The following is a 25,008-nucleotide window of genomic DNA, read 5'->3' on the forward strand; positions in this document are numbered from 1 at the left end:
ATGACCCCACCAGAGCTTGGGTGGGGTGCTTTAACCAATGGAAATAGTGGCAACGGTGTTAGTTTAAGCAAATATCAACCCCTTCATAATATAGTATGCTGAAATAATAGTAGATATATAATCTATTCAGTATTCATTATATACCAGTTAGTATCACTGGTGAAGTGTAGGAGAAGGGGGGTGCTGACTGTCTGATAGATATATAGGTACAAAAAAGAGAAAGAAGTTTGACAGTACCCAGCACTCACAAAACACTATATAGTAACAGTATGCATTGAAAACCGGATTGTGTCCAGAACTGGTTATTAAAACGTAACTTTTACTAATGATAGAATAAAATAAAAAAGGTTGGTAAATAGTACCAAATGTATAACATAAATATGTGAGACATACATTTAAAACTTAGATTAAGAAACAGATCAGGACTGTGTGTGTGAGACTTTAAAAACAAAATTACTTCCCTGGGTAATAGTTCAAATACACCGTAACCCTCAGGGCTCAGAGAATACACGGATTGCTCTAAAGCTAATCTAAAAAGGGGATTGACCCCAACAACATTACCTAATCTGAGCAATACTGGTACCTAGAGCAGGAGAGGAAATGGTTTATAAATGACTGATTAAGGAAGGCAATTGCCAACAAATTCCCTTTTCAGGGCAATGGGTAGTTTAGGTTTTTTAGTGTTCTTTTATTTTGGGGGTTTGGTGGGTGGGGGGGGGTTACTGTTAGGGGGGACTTTGTGTATTTTGTTGTAAAAGAGCTGATTATCTTGGGGCAATGCCCTGCAAAAAGCCCTTAAGGGCTACTGGTAGTTTATTTTTAGAGTAGGGGGAGTTTTTATTTGGGGGGGGAGTTTTTATTTTCATTGGGATTAGGTATAATTTTTTAAAATTTGGTAATTTTGTTTTTTATTTTCTGTTCTTCTATTTTTTTATTTTCTGTAATTGTAGCTTAAAGGGACAGTCTACACCATAATTTTAATTTTGACTAGACTGTCCCTTTAATTTATACTTAGTTTATTTTTAAAGTAGTGTTAGGGTTTTTATTTTAATAGTAACTTTAGTATTTTGTAATTTAGGTAATTTGGGTTCATTTAGGGGTGTTAGGTTAGGGGGTGTTAGGTTTATTGCGTTGTGGGCTTTGGCGGTTTAGGGGTTAATACTTTAATAGGAAGTTTGCATTGTGGGTTAATGGCAGATTAGGGGTTAATAGTTTTAATAGGTAGTTTGCGATTTTGGGGTTGGCTGATTTAGGGGTTAATAATTTAGTTATTACTTGCGGTGTGGGTTTGATGGCAGATATAGAGGTTAATAATTTAGTTATTACTTATGGTGTGGGTTTGATGGCGGATATAGGGGTTAATAATTTAGTTATTACTTGCAGTGTGGGTTTGATGGCAGATATAGGGGTTAATACACTTTATTATTTATTGCGGTGGGGGATTGCGGTTGACAGGTAGATAGATATTGCGCATGTGTTAGGTGTTAGTTTATTTTTGCAGGCAGTTTCGGGAGTTACGGTGCTCCCATACTTAGTGCAAGGCCTGCTGCGGCTGCCTTGCATGGCGAGGTGAAAATAGAGTAAGATTTTTCAATTTTCGTCACGCTGAATATTGGATACCGATTTGCAACGCGGTCCCATGTTAGCTTATGGGAGTAAAAATTGCGGGCGACGGGTGAAATATACGTGCCACATTTATATGTGGCGCTGTATATAGGATATGTAATGGAGCCCCAAGCACTCAAGTTAGCCTTTGTATTCATGCTGTTTGCACGTTCCAATATAAAAGATGAAACAGTTCAGCTTTTTCTGCGGTAAAAGCTGGAGCTGTTACCTCTCTAGTAATGCGCAGTGTACACCTGCAAAGATCCAGATTTGTATTTAATTACTTTTTTTCCATGTCCCAGCGTAAACATTCAATGTCAGTTGTGCTCTTACTAAACAGTTTTTTTTTAACAACTTTTCACAAGGTTTTGGACTTGCTGCAAGAAATCAAAACGTCAATGAATATTTTTTTATAGTTTTTATTTGAAATGTGACTTTTCCCAACCCCAGTTAGTAAAGGTTAACAAACAACAGAGAGAGATTTATGATTTCCAAACAAACTATTTCTTCAACATTCACTGGTTATTTTAGTAAAGGTGACATTCACTGGTTATTTAAGTGAATGTGACATTCACTGGTTATTTAAGTGAAGGTGACATTCACTGGTTATTTTAGTAAAGGTGACATTCACTGGTTATTTAAGTGAAGGTGACATTCACTGGTTATTTTAGTAAAGGTGACATTCACTGGTTATTTAAGTGAAGGTGACATTCACTGGTTATTTTAGTGAAGGTGACATTCACTGGTTATTTTAGTGAAGGTGACATTCACTAGTAGTAGAAAACCTTCACTGTACCAACCACTCTCAGTCTGTAACATATACAAAGCAAGGGAGTCTCATTCTATTATAAAGAGAGGGGCAGGAATGATTGAGCCCATAAAAGCCCAGTGTTGTAATATTTATTTGCTAGTAGATGTGTACAAATAGCCTCTGTTTTGTGTAACTATTTAGTCTCATTGGCAGCACTCCCAAAGTTTGATTCCATTGTCAGACAATAAGTACGTAAGCTTCACTTTTTCTCAGCCAGTCCTGAACCCATTAAATAAGAATAAGAAGGCCGAAATGATCACCTGGGGTTGCCATGTTCCTTGTTCAGAGAGGGATCCCCTGGTATTTCGAAGCTGGACTGACCTTGTTAGGTGGGATCAAACTGATGTACTTCAGGAAAATTCTCCGCTCTGAAAAGCGCAGTTGGTCTAAAAGAGGTTGCTCCCAGGTGGTAAATCTCCATAGAACAAGCTATTATCCTGTTGTTCACTCCACAGAGAGCGTTTCTCTTTCTGGATGTACCCATTAAAATATAAACAAACAAGTAAATATAAACCTTCTGTGTGCTGATGCTGTCTACTTAAACGTTTTGAACTGATTCCAACTGCTCCTCTGCGGCCCTGTCCCTTTAAAACGTCCAGTGACAAAGCAGTTGGCACGTGGATGTAATAAGTGTGCTTAATAGGATCTGCTCCCAATAGCCAACTGTCACAGCCTGGAGGTGATAACACACAGTAGGTACAAGCATTCTCTCCAGCCAGACATATATCATATTAATAGAAACTGGACAGTTCTCAGCTTATTTTCATGAACCTTTTCCTCATACTGAAGAGCACAATACGTTTAACACTTATAAGATCTGAGGTCTATTTTCTAATTTATTTTGCAGTAACAGAGAGGCATAGAGTTGTAAAATGATAAGTTACAGTATCTATATTAGCTACATTTTTTTTTCGCTTTTAAGTATAGCATCATCGGGGGAAAGTCTATTATATTTTACTCTATCTACTGCTTTGCGCTTGGGGCAGGCAACGCTTTCTTTCTTGGCATATACCTGTGCGTGTTTTCAATGATCCCTGAAAAAAGATATTTATAGTGTTTATAATAATATAATTAATGAGTAAAACCACTATTAATATATATAAATAGCAGAGGCTGTTTCTATAGCGGACTTACTGTAACTCTGTTTCAGGATTATGTTTAATACTCTGTGGATGAGCTGTGTGGATTTATCAAAGTCATCATTGGGGGGTTTTTATGAACCACAACAAATTTTATTAAACAGATAAAAGTTAAAATAAATTTACTTTTCAAACTCTTAACCATACAATGCCATACATAAGTGGGATATTTGTGAAAGCTTATTGAAAAAGGCTTAACTATAAATCATTTACATTTTTTGTTGTTGCTAAAATCAATCCTGTATGCTGGATTCTTTTAAAATATGTATTGTTTATAGAACTGAGTTGTAAGTCAAATTATACAAAAACTTTTTGTCTATTCACCTAAATTCAAATATATATATTTACATTTAAAGTTTTATATACAAGATATTTTATAAAATCAGGTTATTTGAAAAGGCAAAATAAATTATGAAGTACTATTTCTAGTTATACAATACAATTTCACCACCATACATAGGGCCAGATTACAAATGGAGCGCTAATATGCTTGTGCATAGGTGTATATCGCAGGTATATGCGCTTGTCAGGTTTACCGATCATATTACAAGTTGAAAGTAAACGTGAAGTTTTGTGGCATAACATTTTCTTAGTTATAAAACTGACACTTAAAAAGGTAAGCAATACATTCACGATTTGGTAAGCAGGGTTGTACTTTACTGTGCATAAAACATTTCAGATAAAGGATGCTGCACAGATTGTCAGCTGAATATGCTGTACATCACTTGTCACAAGCTACAGCTACTTTTTTTTTTGAGGTTTGAAATAAGGCATACATAAAACATAGGACAGTAAAACATAGTATTGCTACATAAATCTCGTGGTAAGAAGTTTCAAGTATACAATATATATTTCTAAAACAAAGGTCCAAGGATATAGCAAATAATTCAAATGCCTAATACTCAGTTAACCTCCGTAATGACATAAGAGGTCACTCCTGGGCCTCGTCACTGTAAATCCCAAGTATAGGAGGTTATTCCACTTTTGGATCTCAACTGACAAACCTCATTTTTTAGTAAACACTCTAAAATAATCTGCTAGAGACAAAACAACTGTGAATAATATTAATAAGACTGTACATACCTAGTGAACATAACAATATGTCAAGCTTCGGGCCATAATGTAAGCATAAACACGGTTCATGTAAGTTCTATAATATTGAGTATACAAGGACGCTGAGTCCAATGAAAGTAATAAGTATGAGTAAAGGGGGTTTCTATAATAATTAAGTCTGTGGTAATTATTGAGATGTGCATGTCAGTGAGTTTTGCGATAGAAATAATATGCTTAATTGAGCTTAAGAGGGATAGCCTTGATGAGCATATTTGAAGTAGTACCTAGATGGATTCAATTCAAAATATAATGTGTTTCATGTTTTTGTTTTTTTTTAACTCATTAAGGTCCAGAGTAACAATACAAACATCCATAAGTCTATCTAATACTTAATGGGCATTATGGGAACAATTTGATATGGAACAAAGATGCAATATAAGCTTATTCTCAGCCATGTCTATGTAATTAGTTGTAAGGCATTATAATAGAGCAGAGATAGTCCGCCATCCCGGCCGCAGACGGCAGGACCGCCACACTCCATAGTCATGGCATCATTGTAGAATGACATAGCTAAGGGACAGTAATGAACCTGTATCTATTGTTAGCATAGTAGCAGTTATATTTGCAAAAAGAAGATAGGAACAGGAAGACTTAGTGACAATTGTGGGGTGCCAATAAGTGAAACAGAGATAACTATAATAATGTCTACCTAGGTATGCACAATTAAGTAGCGTAAGGTACAACTTTTGAAGTAAATAACGTTAGTAATAAAACAGCAGTCCCATAAGGCTTCATGATAGACAGTAGGGAAATTTAAGTCCGGTGTCAAAAAAGAAGAAAAAACAGTGAAGTTTTGTAATACCATAATAACTTGGTTATCTATAGTGTGTGGAGAGTTCAGGGAACTGGGACTCTTATATTAACCAACACCAGTGCGATTGTACTCACTGTTACCTAGAAAAAGCCAAACATTCGGTATTAAAGAGAGCTGCAGAGTATTAAGAGTCTTTAATTGTACTCCCCATGCTACGCTACCAGGTAAAGGATGGCATGCATTATGGTGCTGTCCGCTTCGCGGTCTCTTAGGGAAGCGTCTCTGATATGAGGCAGGACCCATACCGGGTGATTGCCTTGCTGCTTCCGAGGCAATATGCTGGTTCCTCTCACCGGGTTCCTGTGTAAAGGATATCGCAAGTCCCTTGAAATCCTCGGGTTTCAGCTCATGTACTAGCTCTTCACAAGCGCCAATGTCTCTCGTCGAAACACTAGCCACTATAGTAGCGATCGGGATCTTCTCTTTGTATCCACGCTCATTTAGGGCCGCATCCTCCAGCCTCTTCTGTGTCTCAGTCGTGGCATCTGAACTGCGTAGGTCAAAGGCAGTGCGCATAGTCTCCGTAAAAACGAGCTGATGTTCATGCAATAGTGCCCTCAGTTCCTCTAGTAGGTAACAAGCAGTCGCCATAGTAGTCGTTTGTCAGTTAAATGGTAGGTGAATTCAGCATTGAGTGCTGCCTAACGACAAGGCCAGAAGGTGCCTCGCCGGGGGGTTTAATAGAGGCCTCAACCTCCTATATTGCTGTGTTGCTCCGGGCGCTGATACCAGCAGCTATTTCTGTAAGAATAGGTTTAATAGATGCAGGATCTGTAGTAGGTCTTATACCTATTTAGATGTCACAAGAATGGGATGGCTGAGTAATAAAATCAAGTGGAAACCTTAGAAATGCTGGAGCAGTATGCAGTGGTGCGACTAGACATGGCCGCTGCCTGGAAGTCCCCCCTACAGCTACTTTTTTAATTAGTAGATTGGCAGCTTTTGCACGCTCTCTGGTGCCAGTCTTGGTGTGTGCTAAGACACTGAGTGGTATACTGTGTGCACATCAAGCTTGATTTCACCAATCATTGTTTGAATTGGCTTCAAGACTAGCATCACGCATGTGCACAAAGTGCTGATCTCAGCGTTAAAAAGGCAAAAGTAGGGGGCGTGTTCGACCATCGGCCAAAATGTCTGCTTCATAATTTTGGCTGATCGAAGGAGCAGTTGAATCCGCTGTTTACCACGCCTTATGCCACATATCCAGTGTTTTTCTAAAGACTCGTACTTGTAGAGCTGATCTATACTACTTTTATATTAGTCCTCAGCCCAGCAGCCTGAAATAGATGTGGTGCGCAACGGAGGCCTGATTACGGCCTATAACTAAATCTACCCCTCCAGCATCCTGAATACTCAGATCACCCAGCCATTTGTGCTGAAGAATGACAATATAGGAAACATTATACTATAATTTTGGAAATTGAAGACCACTCTAAGTTTATTACTGAACTGAGACTTCATTGAGGGATAAAAGCAAAATTACAGACATCGAGCTACCGCCAGAGAAAAAGGCACAAGATTGAGGCACAAAATGGAAGCCGTGGAGACATGGGAACAATCTGTTAAGACCCTAATCATGCAATATACTCAACAGCTTGCAAGGGACCTTAGCTTATTTGGCTTTGAGACTGTCTCTGAGCTGGCTCTTGCTGGGGTGCGAACAACAAGCTCTAGATGCGCAGCCGGAGATTGTGATGGTTGCATCCTGACTTCCACCCACCTATACCGCAGAAGTGCCACAGTGCTCAACTGATAGCCCTGAACACCTAGGAGTGAGATTGCTTCTGCAGCGGTGACACAAGATAGCCAGAACTCCTTGTTGTGGATTCAAGCACGTATCGCAACAGCTCCTAGGCAGACTGATAGAGGTGAGTGGAAATCTGAAGGGGACTCCTATGTGGTTTATGCTTGGCATGGAATCACTGAAAGGGTTTGCTGCTCGGGGAGTGTAACCCTGTGGGGTTCAGCTACAGCCTGAAATGCAGTGAACAGGCATAGACTTCAAGTCACGTCCGGCATCAGATAAAACCACTTGACAATCTAGTCAGATCCCTCACGATAATAGCATACACAGGCTTGTTAGGCTGTACTGTGAGTAACTTTATTACCCCTGACAGGAATCCTTTCAATCTTAGAGGGAAAGCCATTATTTAAAACACTTTAGTCTGTGTATTTATGAAGGTCCATTGATCTGAGAAGCTGAACGGTTTTATAATTGTACTGTATGGCTGAGAAGTCTAAAAAATATTTTAGCTTCTATGTCATTTAGTAGATTTGCTGACTGCAAGGAACTGATTCTCCTCTTAACTGTAGCCTAAAATGTTTGCCATAATATGTATACATTTTCATTATTATTATATACTTAGAAAATATTGGTTAATCAATGCAACTATGACTGGGAAATAGTTAACATAGATGACACCAAAACTCAACTTAATACTTAACATATTTTTTCAATATTTTTACACTACTTGCTGCGCTGTCAGCGGCCGAGACAGCGTGGCATTTCAGGATCTTAGTCAAGTTAAGATTTACTCTCCCAAAGCTACCCTCCAATTTTTAGTTTTATGCCCATAGTCCACTACTATTGGTGTTTAATAGATTTAAAGGGACAGTTTACTCAAATACTTTCTCCCCTTTAATTTGTTCCCAATGATCCACTTTACCTGTTGGAGTGTATTAAATTGTTTACAAGTAGCTCCTTTACCCTTATATTGGCATTTGAAATTGTTAATTTAGCATGTGGTATCCCCACCTATTCTGAAAGTTTGTGGCCGCGCGTACCAGCTATAGATAAGCTTTGTAAACACAGCCAGGAGAAGAAATTACACTCCCAGTCGGATATAGCAGAGATAAGGTAATACAATGTTGATTTTCCATTGTTCTCTCAAAGTATTGGTGATTGTTTTAAGGACAGATATAAGATAAAGAAGCAGGTATATGTGCACAATGTGATACAGTAATGAGATCGGATTATATCTACAAGCTCAACCCATTTTATTAGGCTGTGGCTTCAAAACACAAAATCAGAGCTTTAATATACAGAAATAAACCTTTAAAAGCTAATTTTCATACATTTTTTACTCTGCAGTTGGTAAAAAAAGCAATTGTAAACACATTAAGGGAAAAACTATTTTACAGTATACTGTCCCTTTAATAGTTATTGATACTAGTTATGACTATGCAACTACCAAGGGCAGTCATTTCACTGCACGATACCTCTCCTACGCAGTGTCTATCATAGCTAGACATATTATCTCACGTTGAAAAGCCGTATAAATGTCTTCCATGCAGTATAAGCCATGTGAATATATAAAAGATCCATTCCATTATTTTGTATGAATCCGATAATATGTTTGCCTATATAGCTTAATAGTATTATTTCATACCAGGTCCATGGGGTATTAGACTGAATTCTCCCTTTCCTATGTCCAAGATTCTTATAAGTTATGTTGTAGCTAGTATGTAACCCAGCAGAATACAATGTCCACTTTTATGTTCCTCGTTTATCACAGAAACACTAGTTTAGTTTTACAAGAGAAACTATGTTAAGCAGCAACAATTATTTATTCCTCAATTTCAATATATTCTACTCATATATTTTCAAGGGTCCAAGAAAGTATGGTTGTTCTTATATAAAATTTACACTTGAAGTCCTTCACTAACCCTGTGTATAGGTTTTAAGCCATAGCAAGTAGTGACAACCTTTTTTTTTTTTACTAGGATAATGCTATATGGAGAACCTAGAGCTATTTTGCTAACCAGCATTTATTAAACCTTCACATATTAGGAGAAATTTTTGAGAATCACAAATCTGGCCATATCAGTTATTTTTTATTAGCGATCATACCTTAGACATTCGCTCCAAGAGTGAATTGTTTTTAGATTTTAATTTGCATTCTCCAATGGCATAGGTTATTAATATGCCCATAGAGATATATTGCTCATTCTATACTAGTCACATAAGGATACCCAGCTTCTTTTTAGTGGCAGCATTTAAACTGCCTACAGAGGTGATACCATATAGGATTGCCTATAGAATTATGATATCAAACTATGTTTCAGTGATAGCATAGAGCTCATGAACCACTCTGTTGAAGTTTCATTCTGTTTTGAGTTAAGTATCTTAGTTAGTTTTCCCTATATAATAAGTGGATACTGTTAAATATATAAGAAAATCAAAAATGAGGTTAACCATTTGAGATCCATGAGCGGTCTCCTCCCGGACCTGATTACCCTCTGATACTCTGCACACTTTATATAACTAGGAGGTACAAGAGTGACCTCAGATACCATCTTTGACAAATTATATGCATTTTAATATTATTGAAACGTATTGTGAACATGTGATGTATAGTCCTTCTGATTCATATTGGATGTAATTCTATGCAACAAATCCCAAAGTAGTTTCTTTGACATGTGCTTTGTTTGCCTTGACTTTAACCTCCATAAAAACATTAAAAAAATAAAATAAATAAAGGCAAAAGTAGCTTTTTTTAATGAGCTTACAGTTTAACATGCAAAACCCAATATACTGTTTGACATTTAGGTCCCTTTAAATAAGAACTTTTATTGTGTTTTAGAAGAAGTATGTAGGACTCAGTGGCTATATTGTATATTCATTTAATGGTGAGTCATGTTTTTGCATCATACAGGAAAATGCCAGGAAGAAATGTATATGCCCAGATGCATAATGAAAAGGAGCAGGAGATGACAAGCCCAGTTAATCACAGTGAGGACACACAAAATATCATCCAGGGGGAGGAGTTTATTGATGATGACTTGGACACACAGACTTTAGGGAATGCGAGAGGTGATTTTACCTTTTTTTTCTTTATTGTGTTGTACTTTGTTGTTTATTCATTTGATATAAATGTAATGGTTGTAGATGTCAGACGAATAAGTAAAAAGGCCGTTGCTTCTTAACCTGCCTGCAGTCTCAGAGGTTGTGAATATCAGACGAATAAGTAAAAAGGCCGTTGCTTCTTAACCTTTTCACAGCTTTAGAGGTTGTGAATATCAGACGAATAAGTAAAAAGGCTGTTGCTTCTTAACATGTCTGCAGCCTCAGAGGTTGTGAATATCAGACGAATAAGTAAAAAGGCTGTTGCTTCTTAACCTGTCTGCAGCCTCAGAGGTTGTGTATATCAGACGAATAAGTAAAAAGACCGCTGCTTCTTAACCTGTCTGCAGCCTCAGAGGTTGTGTATATCAGACGAATAAGTAAAAAGGCCGTTGCTTCTTAACCTGTCTGCAGCCTCAGAGGTTGTGTATATCAGACGAATAAGTAAAAAGGCCGTTGCTTCTTAACCTGTCTGCAGCCTCAGAGGTTGTGTATATCAGACGAATAAGTAAAAAGGCTGTTGCTTCTTAACCTGTCTGCAGCCTCAGAGGTTGTGAATATCAGACGAATAAGTAAAAAGGCCGTTGCTTCTTAACCTTTTCACAGCTTTAGAGGTTGTGAATATCAGACGAATAAGTAAAAAGGCCGTTGCTTCTTAACCTTTTCACAGCTTTAGAGGTTGTGAATATCAGACGAATAAGTAAAAAGGCCGTTGCTTCTTAAACTTTTCACAGCTTTAGAGGTTGTGAATATCAGACGAATAAGTAAAAAGGCCGTTGCTTCTTAACCTGTCTGCAGCCTCAGAGGTTGTGAATATCAGATGAATAAGTAAAAATGCTGTTGCTTCTTAACCTGTCTCCAGCCTCAGAGGTTGTGTATATCAGACGAATAAGTAAAAAGACCGCTGCTTCTTAACCTGTCTGCAGCCTCAGAGGTTGTGTACATCAGACGAATAAGTAAAAAGGCCGTTGCTTCTTAACCTGTCTGCAGCCTCAGAGGTTGTGAATATCAGATGAATAAGTAAAAATGCCATTGCTTCTTAACCTGTCTCCAGCCTCAGAGGTTGTGTATATCAGACGAATAAGTAAAAAGACAGCTGCTTCTTAACCTGTCTGCAGCCTCAGAGGTTGTGTACATCAGACGAATAAGTAAAAAGGCCGTTGCTTCTTAACCTGTCTGCAGCCTCAGAGGTTGTGAATATTAGACGAATAAGTAAAAAGGCTGTTGCTTCTTAACCTGTCTCCAGCCTCAGAGGTTGTGTATATCAGACGAATAAGTAAAAAGACCACTGCTTCTTAACCTGTCTGCAGCCTCAGAGGTTGTGTACATCAGACGAATAAGTAAAAAGGCCGTTGCTTCTTAACCTGTCTGCAGCCTCAGAGGTTGTGTACATCAGACGAATAAGTAAAAAAGGCTGTTGCTTCTTAACCTGTCTGCAGCCTCTGAGGTTGTGTATATCAGACGAATAAGTAAAAAGGCCGTTGCTTCTTAACCTGTCTGCAGCCTCAGAGGTTGTGTATATCAGACGAATAAGTAAAAAGGCTGTTGCTTCTTAACCTGTCTGCAGCCTCAGAGGTTGTGTATATCAGACGAATAAGTAAAAAGGCTGTTGCTTCTTAACCTGTCTGCAGCCTCAGAGGTTGTGTATATCAGACGAATAAGTAAAAAGGCCGTTGCTTCTTAACCTGTCTGCAGCCTCAGAGGTTGTGTATATCAGACGAATAAGTAAAAAGGCCGTTGCTTCTTAACCTTTTCACAGCTTTAGAGGTTGTGAATATCAGACGAATAAGTAAAAGGATGTTGCTTCTTAAAGGGACACTAAAAACAAATTGTTTTTCATGATTCAGATAGAACATGCAATTTTAAGCAACTTTCTAATTTACTCCTATTATTATTGGTGGGTAGATGTAAGCCTCAAATAAGCAAGCGCTCGCTATCCATGGTGCTGAACCTAAAATGGGCTGGCTGCTAAGATTTACATTCCTGCTTTGAAAATAAAGATAGCAAGATAACGAAGAAAAATTAATAATAGGATTAAATCAGAAAGTTGCTTAAAATTTAATGCTCTAATTTAATCCTATTATCAATATTTCTTTGTTTTCTTGCTATTTTTATTTTAAAAGCAGGAATGTAAATCTTAGCAGCCAGCCCATTTTAGGTTCAGCACCATGAATAGCGCTTGCTTATTGGAGGCTTACATCTACCCACCAATAAGCAAGCATAACCCAGGTTCTCAACCAAAAATGGGCCGGATCCTATGCATCACATTCCTGCTTTTTAAATAAAGATAGAAAAAGAACGAAGAAAAATTGATAATAGGAGTAAATTAGAAAGTTGCTTAAAATTGCATGCTCTATCTGAATCATGAAAGAAAAAATGTGGGTTTAGTGTCCCTTTAACCTGTCTGCAGCCTCAGAGGTTGTGTATATCAGACTAATAAGTACAAAGGCCGTTGCTTCTTAACCTGTCTGCAGCCTCAGAGGTTGTGTATATCAGACTAATAAGTACAAAGGCCGTTGCTTCTTAACCTGTCTGCAGCCTCAGAGGTTGTGTATATCAGACTAATAAGTACAAAGGCCGTTGCTTCTTAACCTGTCTGCAGCCTCAGAGGTTGTGTATATCAGACTAATAAGTACAAAGGCCGTTGCTTCGTAACCTGTCTGCAGCTTCAGAGGTTGTGTATATCAGACGAATAAGTAAAAAGGCCGTTGCTTCTTAACCTGTCTGCAGCCTCAGAGGTTGTGTATATCAGACGAATAAGTAAAAAGGCCGCTGCTTCTTAACCTGTCTGCAGCCTCAGAGGTTGTGTATATCAGACTAATAAGTACAAAGGCCGTTGCTTCCTAACCTGTCTGCAGCCTCAGAGGTTGTGTATATCAGACTAATAAGTACAAAGGCCGTTGCTTCCTAACCTGTCTGCAGCCTCAGAGGTTGTGTATATCAGACGAATAAGTAAAAAGGCAGCTGCTTCTTAACCTGTCTGCAGCCTCAGAGGTTGTGTATATCAGACGAATAAGTAAAAAGGCTGCTGCTTCTTAACCTGTGCGCAGTCTCAGAGGTTGTGTATATCAGACTAATAAGTACAAAGGCCGTTGCTTCCTAACCTGTCTGCAGCCTCAGAGGTTGTGTATATCAGACTAATAAGTACAAAGGCCGTTGCTTCCTAACCTGTCTGCAGCCTCAGAGGTTGTGTATATCAGACTAATAAGTACAAAGGCCGTTGCTTCCTAACCTGTCTGCAGCCTCAGAGGTTGTGTATATCAGACGAATAAGTAAAAAGACCGCTGCTTCTTAACCTGTCTGCAGCCTCAGAGGTTGTGTATATCAGACGAATAAGTAAAAAGGCTGCTGCTTCTTAACCTGTGCGCAGTCTCAGAGGTTGTGTATATCAGACGAATAAGTAAAAAGGCCGTTGCTTCTTAACCTGTCTGCAGCCTCAGAGGTTGTCGATGTCAGACAAATAAATTGACAGACTGACAAGCTCTGCTCCTGAACTATAGGTTGCATGTGAGAAGGGACGGGCTTGTGCAATATTACATTGTGGCAGCAGATGTTGCATCTGAGGCCCCGAAAATGTGCAGACTGGTTCCCTGCCTGAAAAACATTTTCTGCACGTACCTTGAAAAATGTGCACCTAAGATCAAATTTTGGCAACTAATGAGAATAACAAAGCTTTTTAGTCAGTAATGGTACCTAGATATCCACCAAATACTCCTGTATCTTGCTCAGGAAAGTCATGCACCAATCCGTTCATAGGGTTTAAGCACATAATAATGAAAATAGCGTATTTTTTATATATAAAATGTTCTAATAAAATACACTATTTTATTTTTACACTAGAATTCCCCTCTAATTACTCAATAAAAGGGAAGTATTATGGGTTTTTTGTGTCCACTTAAACCACAGGCTTTTGAACCAATTTTTTTTTTTTCGTTGCGCCATTCTTGTCATTTACAAATTAAAGGAAGTCTTTCTATTCAAAATTGAGGTCAGAATCATTTTTGCCTTTTACCCAAATATTTGAAAAAATACAGATTATTTATATTTTCCATTATTTCTAGTTTGTTCATGGAGACTTTCTTAAAGGGACATTAAACATTAAATAAATGCTAGATAGAATGGTGCATTCAAAGAAAGATTAGTCTGAGACTAAAATGCAGATGTATTTTTTTTAAAGTTTCACTAGCTGTTAAAATATGTTGAAAGGTTTAGTGTCTGTAATGTTAGCTGCCATGTTGTAACGTAGGTTACCTTCTCTGCTGTGGCTATTTAGGGACAGTTATAAATAGGTCATTAGAGTATACAGCCAATGGCCTCTATTTATCAAGGTCTGTCGGACCTGATCCGACAGTGCGGATCAGGTCCGACAGACCTCGCTGAATACGGTGAGCAATACGCTCGCCGTATTCAGCATTGCACCAGCAGCTCACAAGAGCTGCTGGTGCAACGCCACCCCCTGCAGACTCCCGGCCAATGGGCCGCCAGCAGGGGGTGTCAATCAACCCGATCGTACTCGATCCGGTTGATTTCCGGCGATGTCTGTCCATCTGCTCAGAGCAGTCTGACAGGTTATGGAGCAGCGGTCTTTGTGACCGCTGCTTCATAACTGCTGTTTCTGGTGAGCCTGCAGGATCGCCAGAAACACGGGGCATCAAGCTCCATTCGGACCTTGATAAATATGCCCCAATAGCTGTGTGGAATATAACAGTGTTCTGCACTTTCATTTCTAACAGAAACTGAAAAGCTCACAGTTTCAGAATGAAATTACCGGAAAAGGGGACAAAGTAAATAATAAAAGTATATTGAAAAGTGAGCCTATCACCAAAGATGTTGATTCAATTTTACACCTCATCAATGCCTCAACTTTTTTCTCTTTCTCAATATTCATTTGTCTCTTTTTCTCATCAGATTTTGTTTGTAATTCTCTTGCTCCAAACCGTTATCATTTTTATTGGCACCAATTCTCTCTATTTCTTAAGGCCATTAAGAGAGTGATACATTTTGGGCAAAATTCACAAGGTCTTTTCAACTTCATCACTTCACATTAAAGCTGAGTAATCTCTCCACTCTTGAATCAGCTGCATAGAATAACAGTGCAGCTGGTGAAGCTTGACGGGCTGGTAAACTAGTAACGTTGGAGGGGCTGGAGAGTCCTCTTGGTTTATTTAGACAAGTATCACAGCGCTAATATTCTCAATTCCTAAATATCCATACTAATGAGCATACATAGATTTTGCAATAAAACTGAATGTGTCATTTATTTTAAGTGATTTATACATTAACCCCTTAAGGAGAAAGATTTTTTCCCAGTTTCAGTGCTTCAATAACAAGAGGCAGTTTTGTCATTTTTGCTTTCACCATAAATAACCACTCTTTTGTTAAGTTCACCCATACATATTTTATGCCATTTTAACAAGCAGAGCTTTCTTCTGATACCCTATATGAGTACATAACATAAGAAGAAATATGAATTTAATACAGAAAAATGGGGGGGGGGGCTATTTCTGCACAACTAGTGTAGCCTAAGAAATATACTTCAAAATAGATTAATTATTTTGTCCTCATTTTAGGAATGCCACATATGTCTAGGTCTCCAAGTAGTTTTTCTAGCAATTAAATAACAAATACTGCAAAGATGGAATTATTGGTTTAACGCTAAAAGTTAAACTGGCACTGTAGACTTAATAGCAGTCATCGAATCCAAAATATGCACAAAGGTAAATATTTGTAGAAACAACACACCCCAGGCTATGTATATATATATATATATATATATATATATATATATATATATAGAGAGAGAGAGAGAGAGAGAGAGAGAGAGAGAGAGAGAGAGAGAGAGAGAGAGAGAGAGAGAGAGAGAGAGAGAGAGATTTTAACACTATATTTAACCATTTTATCATTAATCTCTCTCATATCATTTGGATATATTTAGTTTTTGTATATTTTTCACACACACACACAATTGGTTTTTACATAGATTTTACAGACATGATGTATTTTCATTACGACTCCCCCGGACTACAGCAGTGCCCACAAAGTACACCTCGACCTGGGTTTTGGGCACTTATAGGGTGGAATTTCAGTGCTACCCATTTCAAATTCCTTTAATTTGGAGCTTTTCAGTAGCCCCCAGATTCAAATTAGTCCCAGCATGGTATACTATTTGCAGCACCCAAGGCTACTACATATGGGGTATATTGAGTCTATTTCCTTAAGGAGTGATTTCAGAGCAAAACTTGCCCAAAGGACAAGGCACTTTTTCCCATTTTGCTAACTGAAATACAGCCTCTGTTTTTTTTATTTTATTTTTTATTTACCTATGAAAACGTGAGGCTGCTACTGGGTAAGATTAATTTAATGTATATTAAATGCTTCAATGTGCTATCCCAAGAAATTAAACAGTCCCCTTCAATTACAAGTCAAGCTATACACATACCTGCCACTACCCACTTACTTAAATAAAGTTCATATCTTTTCTCTGTTGATAGCAGCTTTTGTATAAAATTACTTTCATTTTTTTTTTACATCAAAATTCATAGCACTACACGTTATAAAGTGAAAATCATTAAACAATATGTGCTATTTTTTAAATACACTTTAATCATAACTTTTATAGATCCGCATCCAAACGCCTTCAGTTTCACTCATCCTCTATTTTGTTTTCCATATATTTTATTTTTGTTTGGTTTTTATGGCCCAACCTTGGGAATCCTCCACAACATTGCCTTCCAGTGACACTCTCTGGGAGAGGTGGAAACTTGAGCAGCTACAAGGTCCCCTTATTGTCGATGCCTGCCAGTGTCCATACACAGGTCAGTGGCATGTTGGATAGATGTCTACTCCTAAACCTCTGTCCCTGGAGAATATCTGCACTGTATGAGCACAAGAAGACACCCAGCCAATATCACTGTTCCCTTACAGAGTCACCTATCAATCCATGCTTAGCCATGGATCAATGAAAAAAGTGTGATGTCACTGCACCTTTTTTATTTGTATTGTTGATCTAAATCCTTCTTTCAGTGTATTATTAATAAATGTATATTTATATATATATAAACTGTCTAATATATTATTTTCTGTTTGTTTATTGTCAGGTAATCACTCAGGCGTGGTTCTGAGTATCCACTCAAGAGAAATGCACAACTATTTGGTTAGCTGATGTTTACAGCTTAAGAAAAACATAAAAAGACTTTGTTCTATATTGTTTTATTTCTCCTTGGAACGTGGCCGGGATCAGACATGAACCACCCCAGGAAGTGACTGTCGTCTCTAACCATTATGAAGACAAATGTTTATTAGTGTGGAAGCCGAAAAACAAGACTTAAATGTTTAAATATTTGTTTTCAAACAATAGGCAAAAAGAAAATTATTATAATTCATATTCAAATGGTAGAAAATTTGTAACCCAATACACATTTTCTGCGTGTGTATGCAGTTTATTTCATTTATGTTTCCTTATCTACAAAAAAACAAGCCTTTTTTCATGAGTTTTATTTAGAATAATGAATTTCTCCATCTTTTACATGTTTTTTTTTAATTTTTTTTTAATTATACCAGTTGTAATATATACAAATTACTTTGTATAGTTTATCGGTAAAACCTAACCTGACATTTAGGTAATTGTATTGAAGTACTACGATGAAAGAGTCATACATGCAGCATTATAATGACATGAACAGTGTTACATAAATAAGGATCCTTAAAAATCTGTCAATGGACAGTGACCATAAAGGCTAACATTGTGTAGTAAATCTAGTCCTTGGTCTTACTTTAAAGTTACTAACACCAGAAAGGTTCATGTGGTCCAATTTCCGGACCATGTGCCTTCAATAACTATATTTTTTTAAAGCCTCATTTCTTGTCTTCCTACTGTCTCTGCAAAGATTACTGGATCTAATCCATTATTACCCATAACATTTTAGTTTTTATAATTTAAATATTGGCTATAAACTTCCATCACAAAAACGGAGTCTAACACTGCATTGTTGAATCTATTTACTAAAGTTTGATACCAATTGAAATGTTTAGTGAAATAGCATAAGTAATGGTCCTCTACCCTACGTACAATTCAATTTGTCTTGCTAAACTATTATTTGTATCTAGACTGATTTTTGTCTTATATGACATTCCAATACATGTGAATAGCCCCTTCTTAGATTAAAGATACCTGAATTATGTAGATAACAGGGTTCAAACAAAAAAAAATCTAAAATGAACAGCTGTTTCACAGGCTTTTCAAGAACTTCATGGCTATGAAATGATAAAGTATTATTGATGAATATTTAATGTGTTAGAATGCAGGTTATTCAAAATGAGGTCATTTTTAATATATTCATTGTATATACCAGTTATTAATGGGAGAATTGCAAAAGATCTGTGTAGAATATAGATGTTTACAGGCATTTTTAAATTGTGACTTTATTAATAATTTGCAAAACTACTTGAAAACCCAGGCGTGTTTGTTTAACTTATCTCTTTTAATTTTGGCCCATTAAGCCTACCCGTAATTAATTTGTGCCAACCTCTTTGTAGTATGGTGCTCACTCAGACAATTTACAGCACTTTGCAGCATACAGAATTTGACTTGCATCTTTGCTATGGAGCATTTGAACAGGCACTTTTTGTTTGTTTTTTACAGCAAAATTTAAAAAATTTACGTATATTTTCATACTGTTTAATTTTGATGAATTAATTGCTAAATGAATCTTGCAATCACTGCCCCTTTAAATATTAATATTAAATCATGATATTTCCTAAGTTTTAGTACATCTTTAATTTACGATTTTCAAAACATTTAATTGCACTCATAAATGCAATTCTGATTATAACATTTAATTTGGCCCTGCTCCCTTAATAGCTTAAATCTAATTAACATAATTGTGAAGCCTGCTTTGATCTGTATATTGAACTTTTTATTAAACCAGTTAAGGGTGTTTACTGAGTATGCTCAAAAAAATGTACATGCAGCCAAGAAAAAGTGCCAATGGAAACATGTCAAGATTGGGATTTTTTAGGTCAAGGCTATATAATTAGGTACATTCAAATATCATGCAAAAGTTAATGGACCAGAATAAAAATATAAAATTCTCTCAATGCAAAGTATTGATGAAATTAACAGTTCATAACTACTGGAAAACTGCACGATAGCTATGGTTTCTAATTGTTTTCAATTGGACTATAATGTCCTTGAATTTGAAAATCCTTCGCAGAGCACAGTTTTTTTCATTGAATAGAATTAAGTCCTTTTGATTGAAAAAAGGTAGTCTATAATATTTCAATGAAGAACTAATATGTTGACCCATTGAAAGATATTATTCCAAATATCTTTCTATATATTGATTCTAATAGTTTATTTTTTGCAACCTTCATCTAATCAATGAAAGGGTCTTCATCAAGCAAGAATCATTAAGCATAAGCATTTGTTTTTAAATTGCCATCTCTCTAAATTAACTCCTTGGTTATCAGACGGGACTGTAACTCATTGCTATGCAATACACTGCAGCCCTCTTTAACTGCTTAACTGCCAAGTAGATAAAAAGAGTCCTTGAATGTCTCTGAGTCAATTATTTTCTCAGCCTCTAACTTTTGTAATACTTGTCTGAGAGTAAGTCAAAGTGTAGTCCAGCATATAGTTGTGGTAATGCCTAACATTAACACAATTAAAAGGCAAAGCCAATAGGTATGCACTTTGAAGTATCCCGAGGAGAATTTTCACTTGTGTCTTGGGTTATATTATGTTTACAAAATAACTTGAATATGTTGTATTGCCTTTAATACTTTACAGTATCTATATTTAATCACTGAATCACATTTACAGGTTTTTTTATCATTGTAGCTTTTTGGCATTAACAGACTGCCACATTAAATGGAAACCCATAGTTTTGTTTCTTGCTTGAAAACTTTGTACCCCATAAATGTACAAGTGTACCTTATACTTGGTGTTCAGAAGATAAAATATTATCAAAGCCACAATTGGTGGTCTGTGAAGTTGGTTAGCACATGCAGACCAGTCAATATGGATCCCCTCTGTAACTCATTTGATCCAGAGTAAAGCTGACAAATTACACTTTTCAACTTTGTCTCATATGTTAAAGAAACAAACTAATTAATGATACCCTTACCTCAACCTCTCATTTATTTGTAAAGCTATGTATAACCAGCTTTATAGATATCTACTGTATCTATTGTACAAAAACATTGGTTACAAATATCCTTGACTGCCATAACTGTGAAAATGTCATTTATGCCAGCAAAATAATTATGTATTTCTTACTAAAGCATTCCATTTGAATACACTATATTGTTTTGTTTATTTACTAAGCAATTATTGTCTGTGATGTGAACATTTTATATGCAGTGCAGATCAAAGAGGTGAAATGTTAGAGAAATACTTACTTGCTCAATTCTATTAATGTTTTTCTTGAAGCAACATCCCATAGAGAACTTTGCCTCAAATCACCCTTTAAATTGAGACTTTAAACTGTTTTATAGCACAGTGAAACTTTTTGAATACAAATTGCAAATATTTGTTCAGTTTATTTGCAAATGTTTATATGTATGGGAGGTTAGTAACATTTCTCTAAATTATTATGAAATAAAAGGTGAGAAAGGAATTTTACCATGACGTTTCCTGGCCTTGTTATTTGATTTATATCCATATCATATATTGCAGACATCTAAAGGACAAGACTTTATAGTAGTTAGTAGTAAGTATTTGTTACAATGCTTTTGGTCATTGTTTCAGGGGTTTTTTTCTTGCGAGTTACTGTATTATTTCAAATGTATAGGGAGGATCAACACTGGGGAAAACCCTAGTTCTGGGACCACTCCCAACCCCAGTTCAGTTAAGATTGATTAAAATTGCCATATCAGGTTTTTTTGTATTTTTTTGGATGAATTATGCAATTTTAAGGCACTTTCTAATTACTCCTATTAATGATTTTCTTTATCCTCTTGTTATCTTTATTTGAAAAAGCAGGAATCTAAGCTAAGGAGCCAGGCCATTTTTGGATAGCGCTGAAGCAAAAATGGGCCGGCTCCTAAGCTTAAATTCTTGCTTTTCAAATAAAGATAGCATTAGAATGAAGAAAATTTTAAAATAGGAGTAAATTAGAAAGTTGCTTAAAATTGCATGCTCTGTCTGAATCATGAAAGAAAAAAAAATGGGTTTAGTGTCCCTTTAAGCTACACCTAACATACACAAAATAATTTCCTCTATACAAGATCCACTGCTAATATACATATTAGCAATTAAGGACTACATTGCAAAGGACACATGGTTTATAAAAACATAAAACTCATTATGATACTTTTTAGAGGTTCACTGTTGTAAAGCAGTGCAAATAAACAATTGTGCATGATTTAACTCATCTCCTTTTCTGTAGACTGCAAAAACCAAATGTAAATTAACTCACTGCACAAGATCTGAGCTATGGCTGTGTAGCAGTTTGCAGGGTTAGAAACATACTGATATACAAGTCAGTAGTATATACTCCAGTATATCTATAAAGGCACAACTTTTGAAAACATATTAGCAAACAAAGTTGTATAGATACAGAGTAAGGGGAGATGTCGTGTAATTTGCATGGATTCTAGTATATAGTATGTTATATGGTATAAGTGATCTATTCCGTCTACCAGTAGTGTTAATTTATGATATTAACATCTCTGAATTCGGGTGGATGTCTTTGTCAATCTGTGTTTATTAGAAGTTGTCCAGAGTGCTACTATTCATGGATAAAGGTGTTTAAAACGTGAGTATGGGATCTTGAGAAAGGGCTGGGATTGGTCTAGTCATGTAAAGGCTGGTTATATTACTATTTCCATCTATGGATAGGTTAATATGTTCCCAGAGGACTAGTAAGGTTAAACATGTGATCTGGGACTTGCATAGATGGAAATAGTAATATAGCCAGCCTTTACATGACTAGACCAATTCCAGCCAGAGACTTAATTTCCAGGTGCTTGGTCTTATTTTTTTACTATCTTAGTATGAAATAGCCAATCTGGCGGAAATCTTACTAAAGTGGCATAGTTATATAGTAATAAGTTAGGTAGTGCTAAACCTCCTCTAGTATAGGGCAGGTAAAGTTTACTCAGCTTAATCCTAAGTTTTCTTCCCTGCCATAGATATTGTCGTAATGTTTTTGTAAAGTTTCTAAAATCTTGATGTTTAATCAATAAGGGAAACATTCGTAGACTGCTACTCTACCTGAAAAGAGAAAGTGGGAAGCTGGACCAGCTTTTTAAGTTATCGATGCAGCTATTCAGAGTCTTTACTATGTTATCTTTGTACCAGCCCTCTGGTGATGAGGACAGATAGATCCCTAGATATTTTAAAAGACCTGTTTCTGAAAATGGTTGATCTATATTGAATTTAGACTTTTTTAGCCACAATATACTTGATTTGGAAAAGTTAATTTTGTACCCTGAGACTTTTCCATGTGTCTCTAGCTGAGTAACAATCTCCTTAATCTGTTTATCTGGCGTGGTTACACATAGTAGGAGGTCGTCCGCAAATAGTGACATCTGGAAGGTCTCCTTATCCATTTTACAGCCCACCAAAGTACTCCTCAGCTTTAAAGCAAGCGGTTCCAATATTAAGTCAAAAAGTAACTGTGACATTGGGCAGCCTTACCTTGTCCCTCTAAATAGTGAAAAAGATGATATGTTGTTGTTTATCAAAAGAGTAGCGTTGGCATCTGAGTATATATTTGTAATTAAATCTAGAAAGTTACCATTAAATCCAAATTTTATCAAGGTCTGTTGCAGAAAGTCCCATTCTACTCTGTCGAAGGCCTTCTCCACATCTAATGACAGGAGAAAGGCCTCCAGCAGAGCAGCTGAGTCCCCTTTACTTAGCTCATCGCTGTAATGACAGATAACATGTTGGATTTTTCTATTGTTATTTTCAGATGTTTTTCTTCCTTTTACAAAACCCACCTGATCTGGATGTACTAGCTTAGGGAGGGTATCTTTTAGTCTGTCTGCCATTATTTTCATTAAGATCTTGTAGTCCAGATTTAATAGTGAAATTGGTCTATAAAAGAGGTAACTTCCTCTGGATCTTTCCATTCCTTGGGAATTAATATTATATTTGCACTCTTAAAATATTGTATGTAATTTTTGTATTGTGGCAGTATTATTGATCATATAAGGTTTTTAAGTAGGGCGGGATCTTCTCCCTTAGTAAATCATAAAATTCTATTGGTAGGCCATCTGGCAGGGCCGGTGCTAGGATTTGTGGCCACACAGGCGAGGGTATATTTTGCCGCCGCCCTCCCTCCCCCCGATTACATACCATCCCATTGCTAGTTAAAGGGATATGAAACCCACATTTTTATATCATAATTCAGATAGAGCATGACATTTTAAGAAACTTTCTAATTAACTACTATTATCAATTTTCTTCATTCTCTTGGTATCTGTATTTGAAAAGCAGGAATGTAAGCTTAGGAGCCAGCCCATTTTTAGTTCAGCACCTCTGTACCGTTTGCTGATTGGTGGCTAGATTCAAATTAAACAGTGGTAGTGCTGCATAGCAAATCAAACAGTGGTAGTGCTGTATTGCAAATCAAACAGTGGTAGTACTGCATAGCAATCAATACAGCACAGTCACTTATCATGCTGTAATAAAACATTGCAGTGTCACCTACTATTCATTGTCCTAATCATAACCCCAGAAGAGGCACTGACCATACTAGGTGCTAAATGCAGTACCTACACCATAGTCACCTTACATCTTGGTCAAAGAGCTTATAATTTGATTGCGTTTTACAAATAAATTAGAATAATACTATATAAAAGAACATTCATTTTTAGGGAGTTATAGGAACAAATTAATATTATAATTAATCTTTGTTAAGAATGTGAGACAGTGAGTGTAAACTACTTAGTTCAATATACTCTATAATCATAATAATTATAAAGTGATTCATAGAAAAAAATGATAATCTCAGGTAAGATACATGTAGATATGAACTGTGCTAAGTCAATCCCAGCAGTTCTTATTGGTCTTCACTAAAGAACAAAATGCAAAATATGTGCTTTTATCTCCAAATGGTTTGAACCAAAAAGCTATCCTCATTGTACAGTATACTATAAATACAGAGATATGTCATAAAGGAACAAAAGGCACAGGCGCTTAATAAACAAAACTGTGTTCAGTATACTTTACTAAAATGTATGATACTAGGGACAATATTTATTTATTTATTTTAAACTCCTGCACAAAATAAAAAGTAGTGTGTCTCAAACCTTTTCAAATGCTGCAATAAAGTTTATTGGAATGTCTCCCAGAAGTTATTGCATGCCATTGTATTACAGGTTGTTTGGATAGAAATACTTCCTGTTTTATCACAATCAATACACATAAAATAACCAGTTCCATACTTGTTGTGCAAACATTAGAAAATTGTGTTTTTAAATTTGCTTTCATGCATAGGTTAAGCCACTGACAACTTATTTTGATCCAGTGAGTATTCTATGAGTATAGTTGTCAGTCACCAAGCCCACCTGGCTGCTGCTGCCCTCAGACCCAGGCCCCGCCATCCTACCTCACTGCTGTCTCAGGCTGTCTTCACTCAGTACAGGACCCGGTCTGGGTGGGTGTCAGTCTGAGTCACTCACATGGCCCTCCAAGCCCGCCCGGCTGCTGCTGTCCTCAGACACGGCCCTACCA

At 36.6% G+C, this 25,008-nt stretch overlaps 1 protein-coding gene across 1 annotated transcript in view; it reads left to right on the top strand.

Moving 5' to 3' along the window:
• Nucleotides 1-20,946, top strand: part of SORCS2 (sortilin related VPS10 domain containing receptor 2) — a 1,789,666-nt gene extending 1,768,720 nt beyond the window's left edge. The window contains exons 26-27 of the mRNA XM_053704165.1: nucleotides 10,138-10,295; nucleotides 17,423-20,946. Of these exons, the coding sequence (XP_053560140.1) occupies nucleotides 10,138-10,295; nucleotides 17,423-17,487 (223 nt within the window). The 3' untranslated portion in view covers nucleotides 17,488-20,946. The remainder of the gene's footprint in view (nucleotides 1-10,137; nucleotides 10,296-17,422) is intronic.
• The last annotated feature ends 4,062 nt before the right edge of the window (nucleotides 20,947-25,008 follow it).

This window comes from Bombina bombina, chromosome 2, assembly GCF_027579735.1.
Source record: "Bombina bombina isolate aBomBom1 chromosome 2, aBomBom1.pri, whole genome shotgun sequence".
In the NCBI taxonomy this organism is placed as follows: Eukaryota; Metazoa; Chordata; class Amphibia; order Anura; family Bombinatoridae; genus Bombina; species Bombina bombina.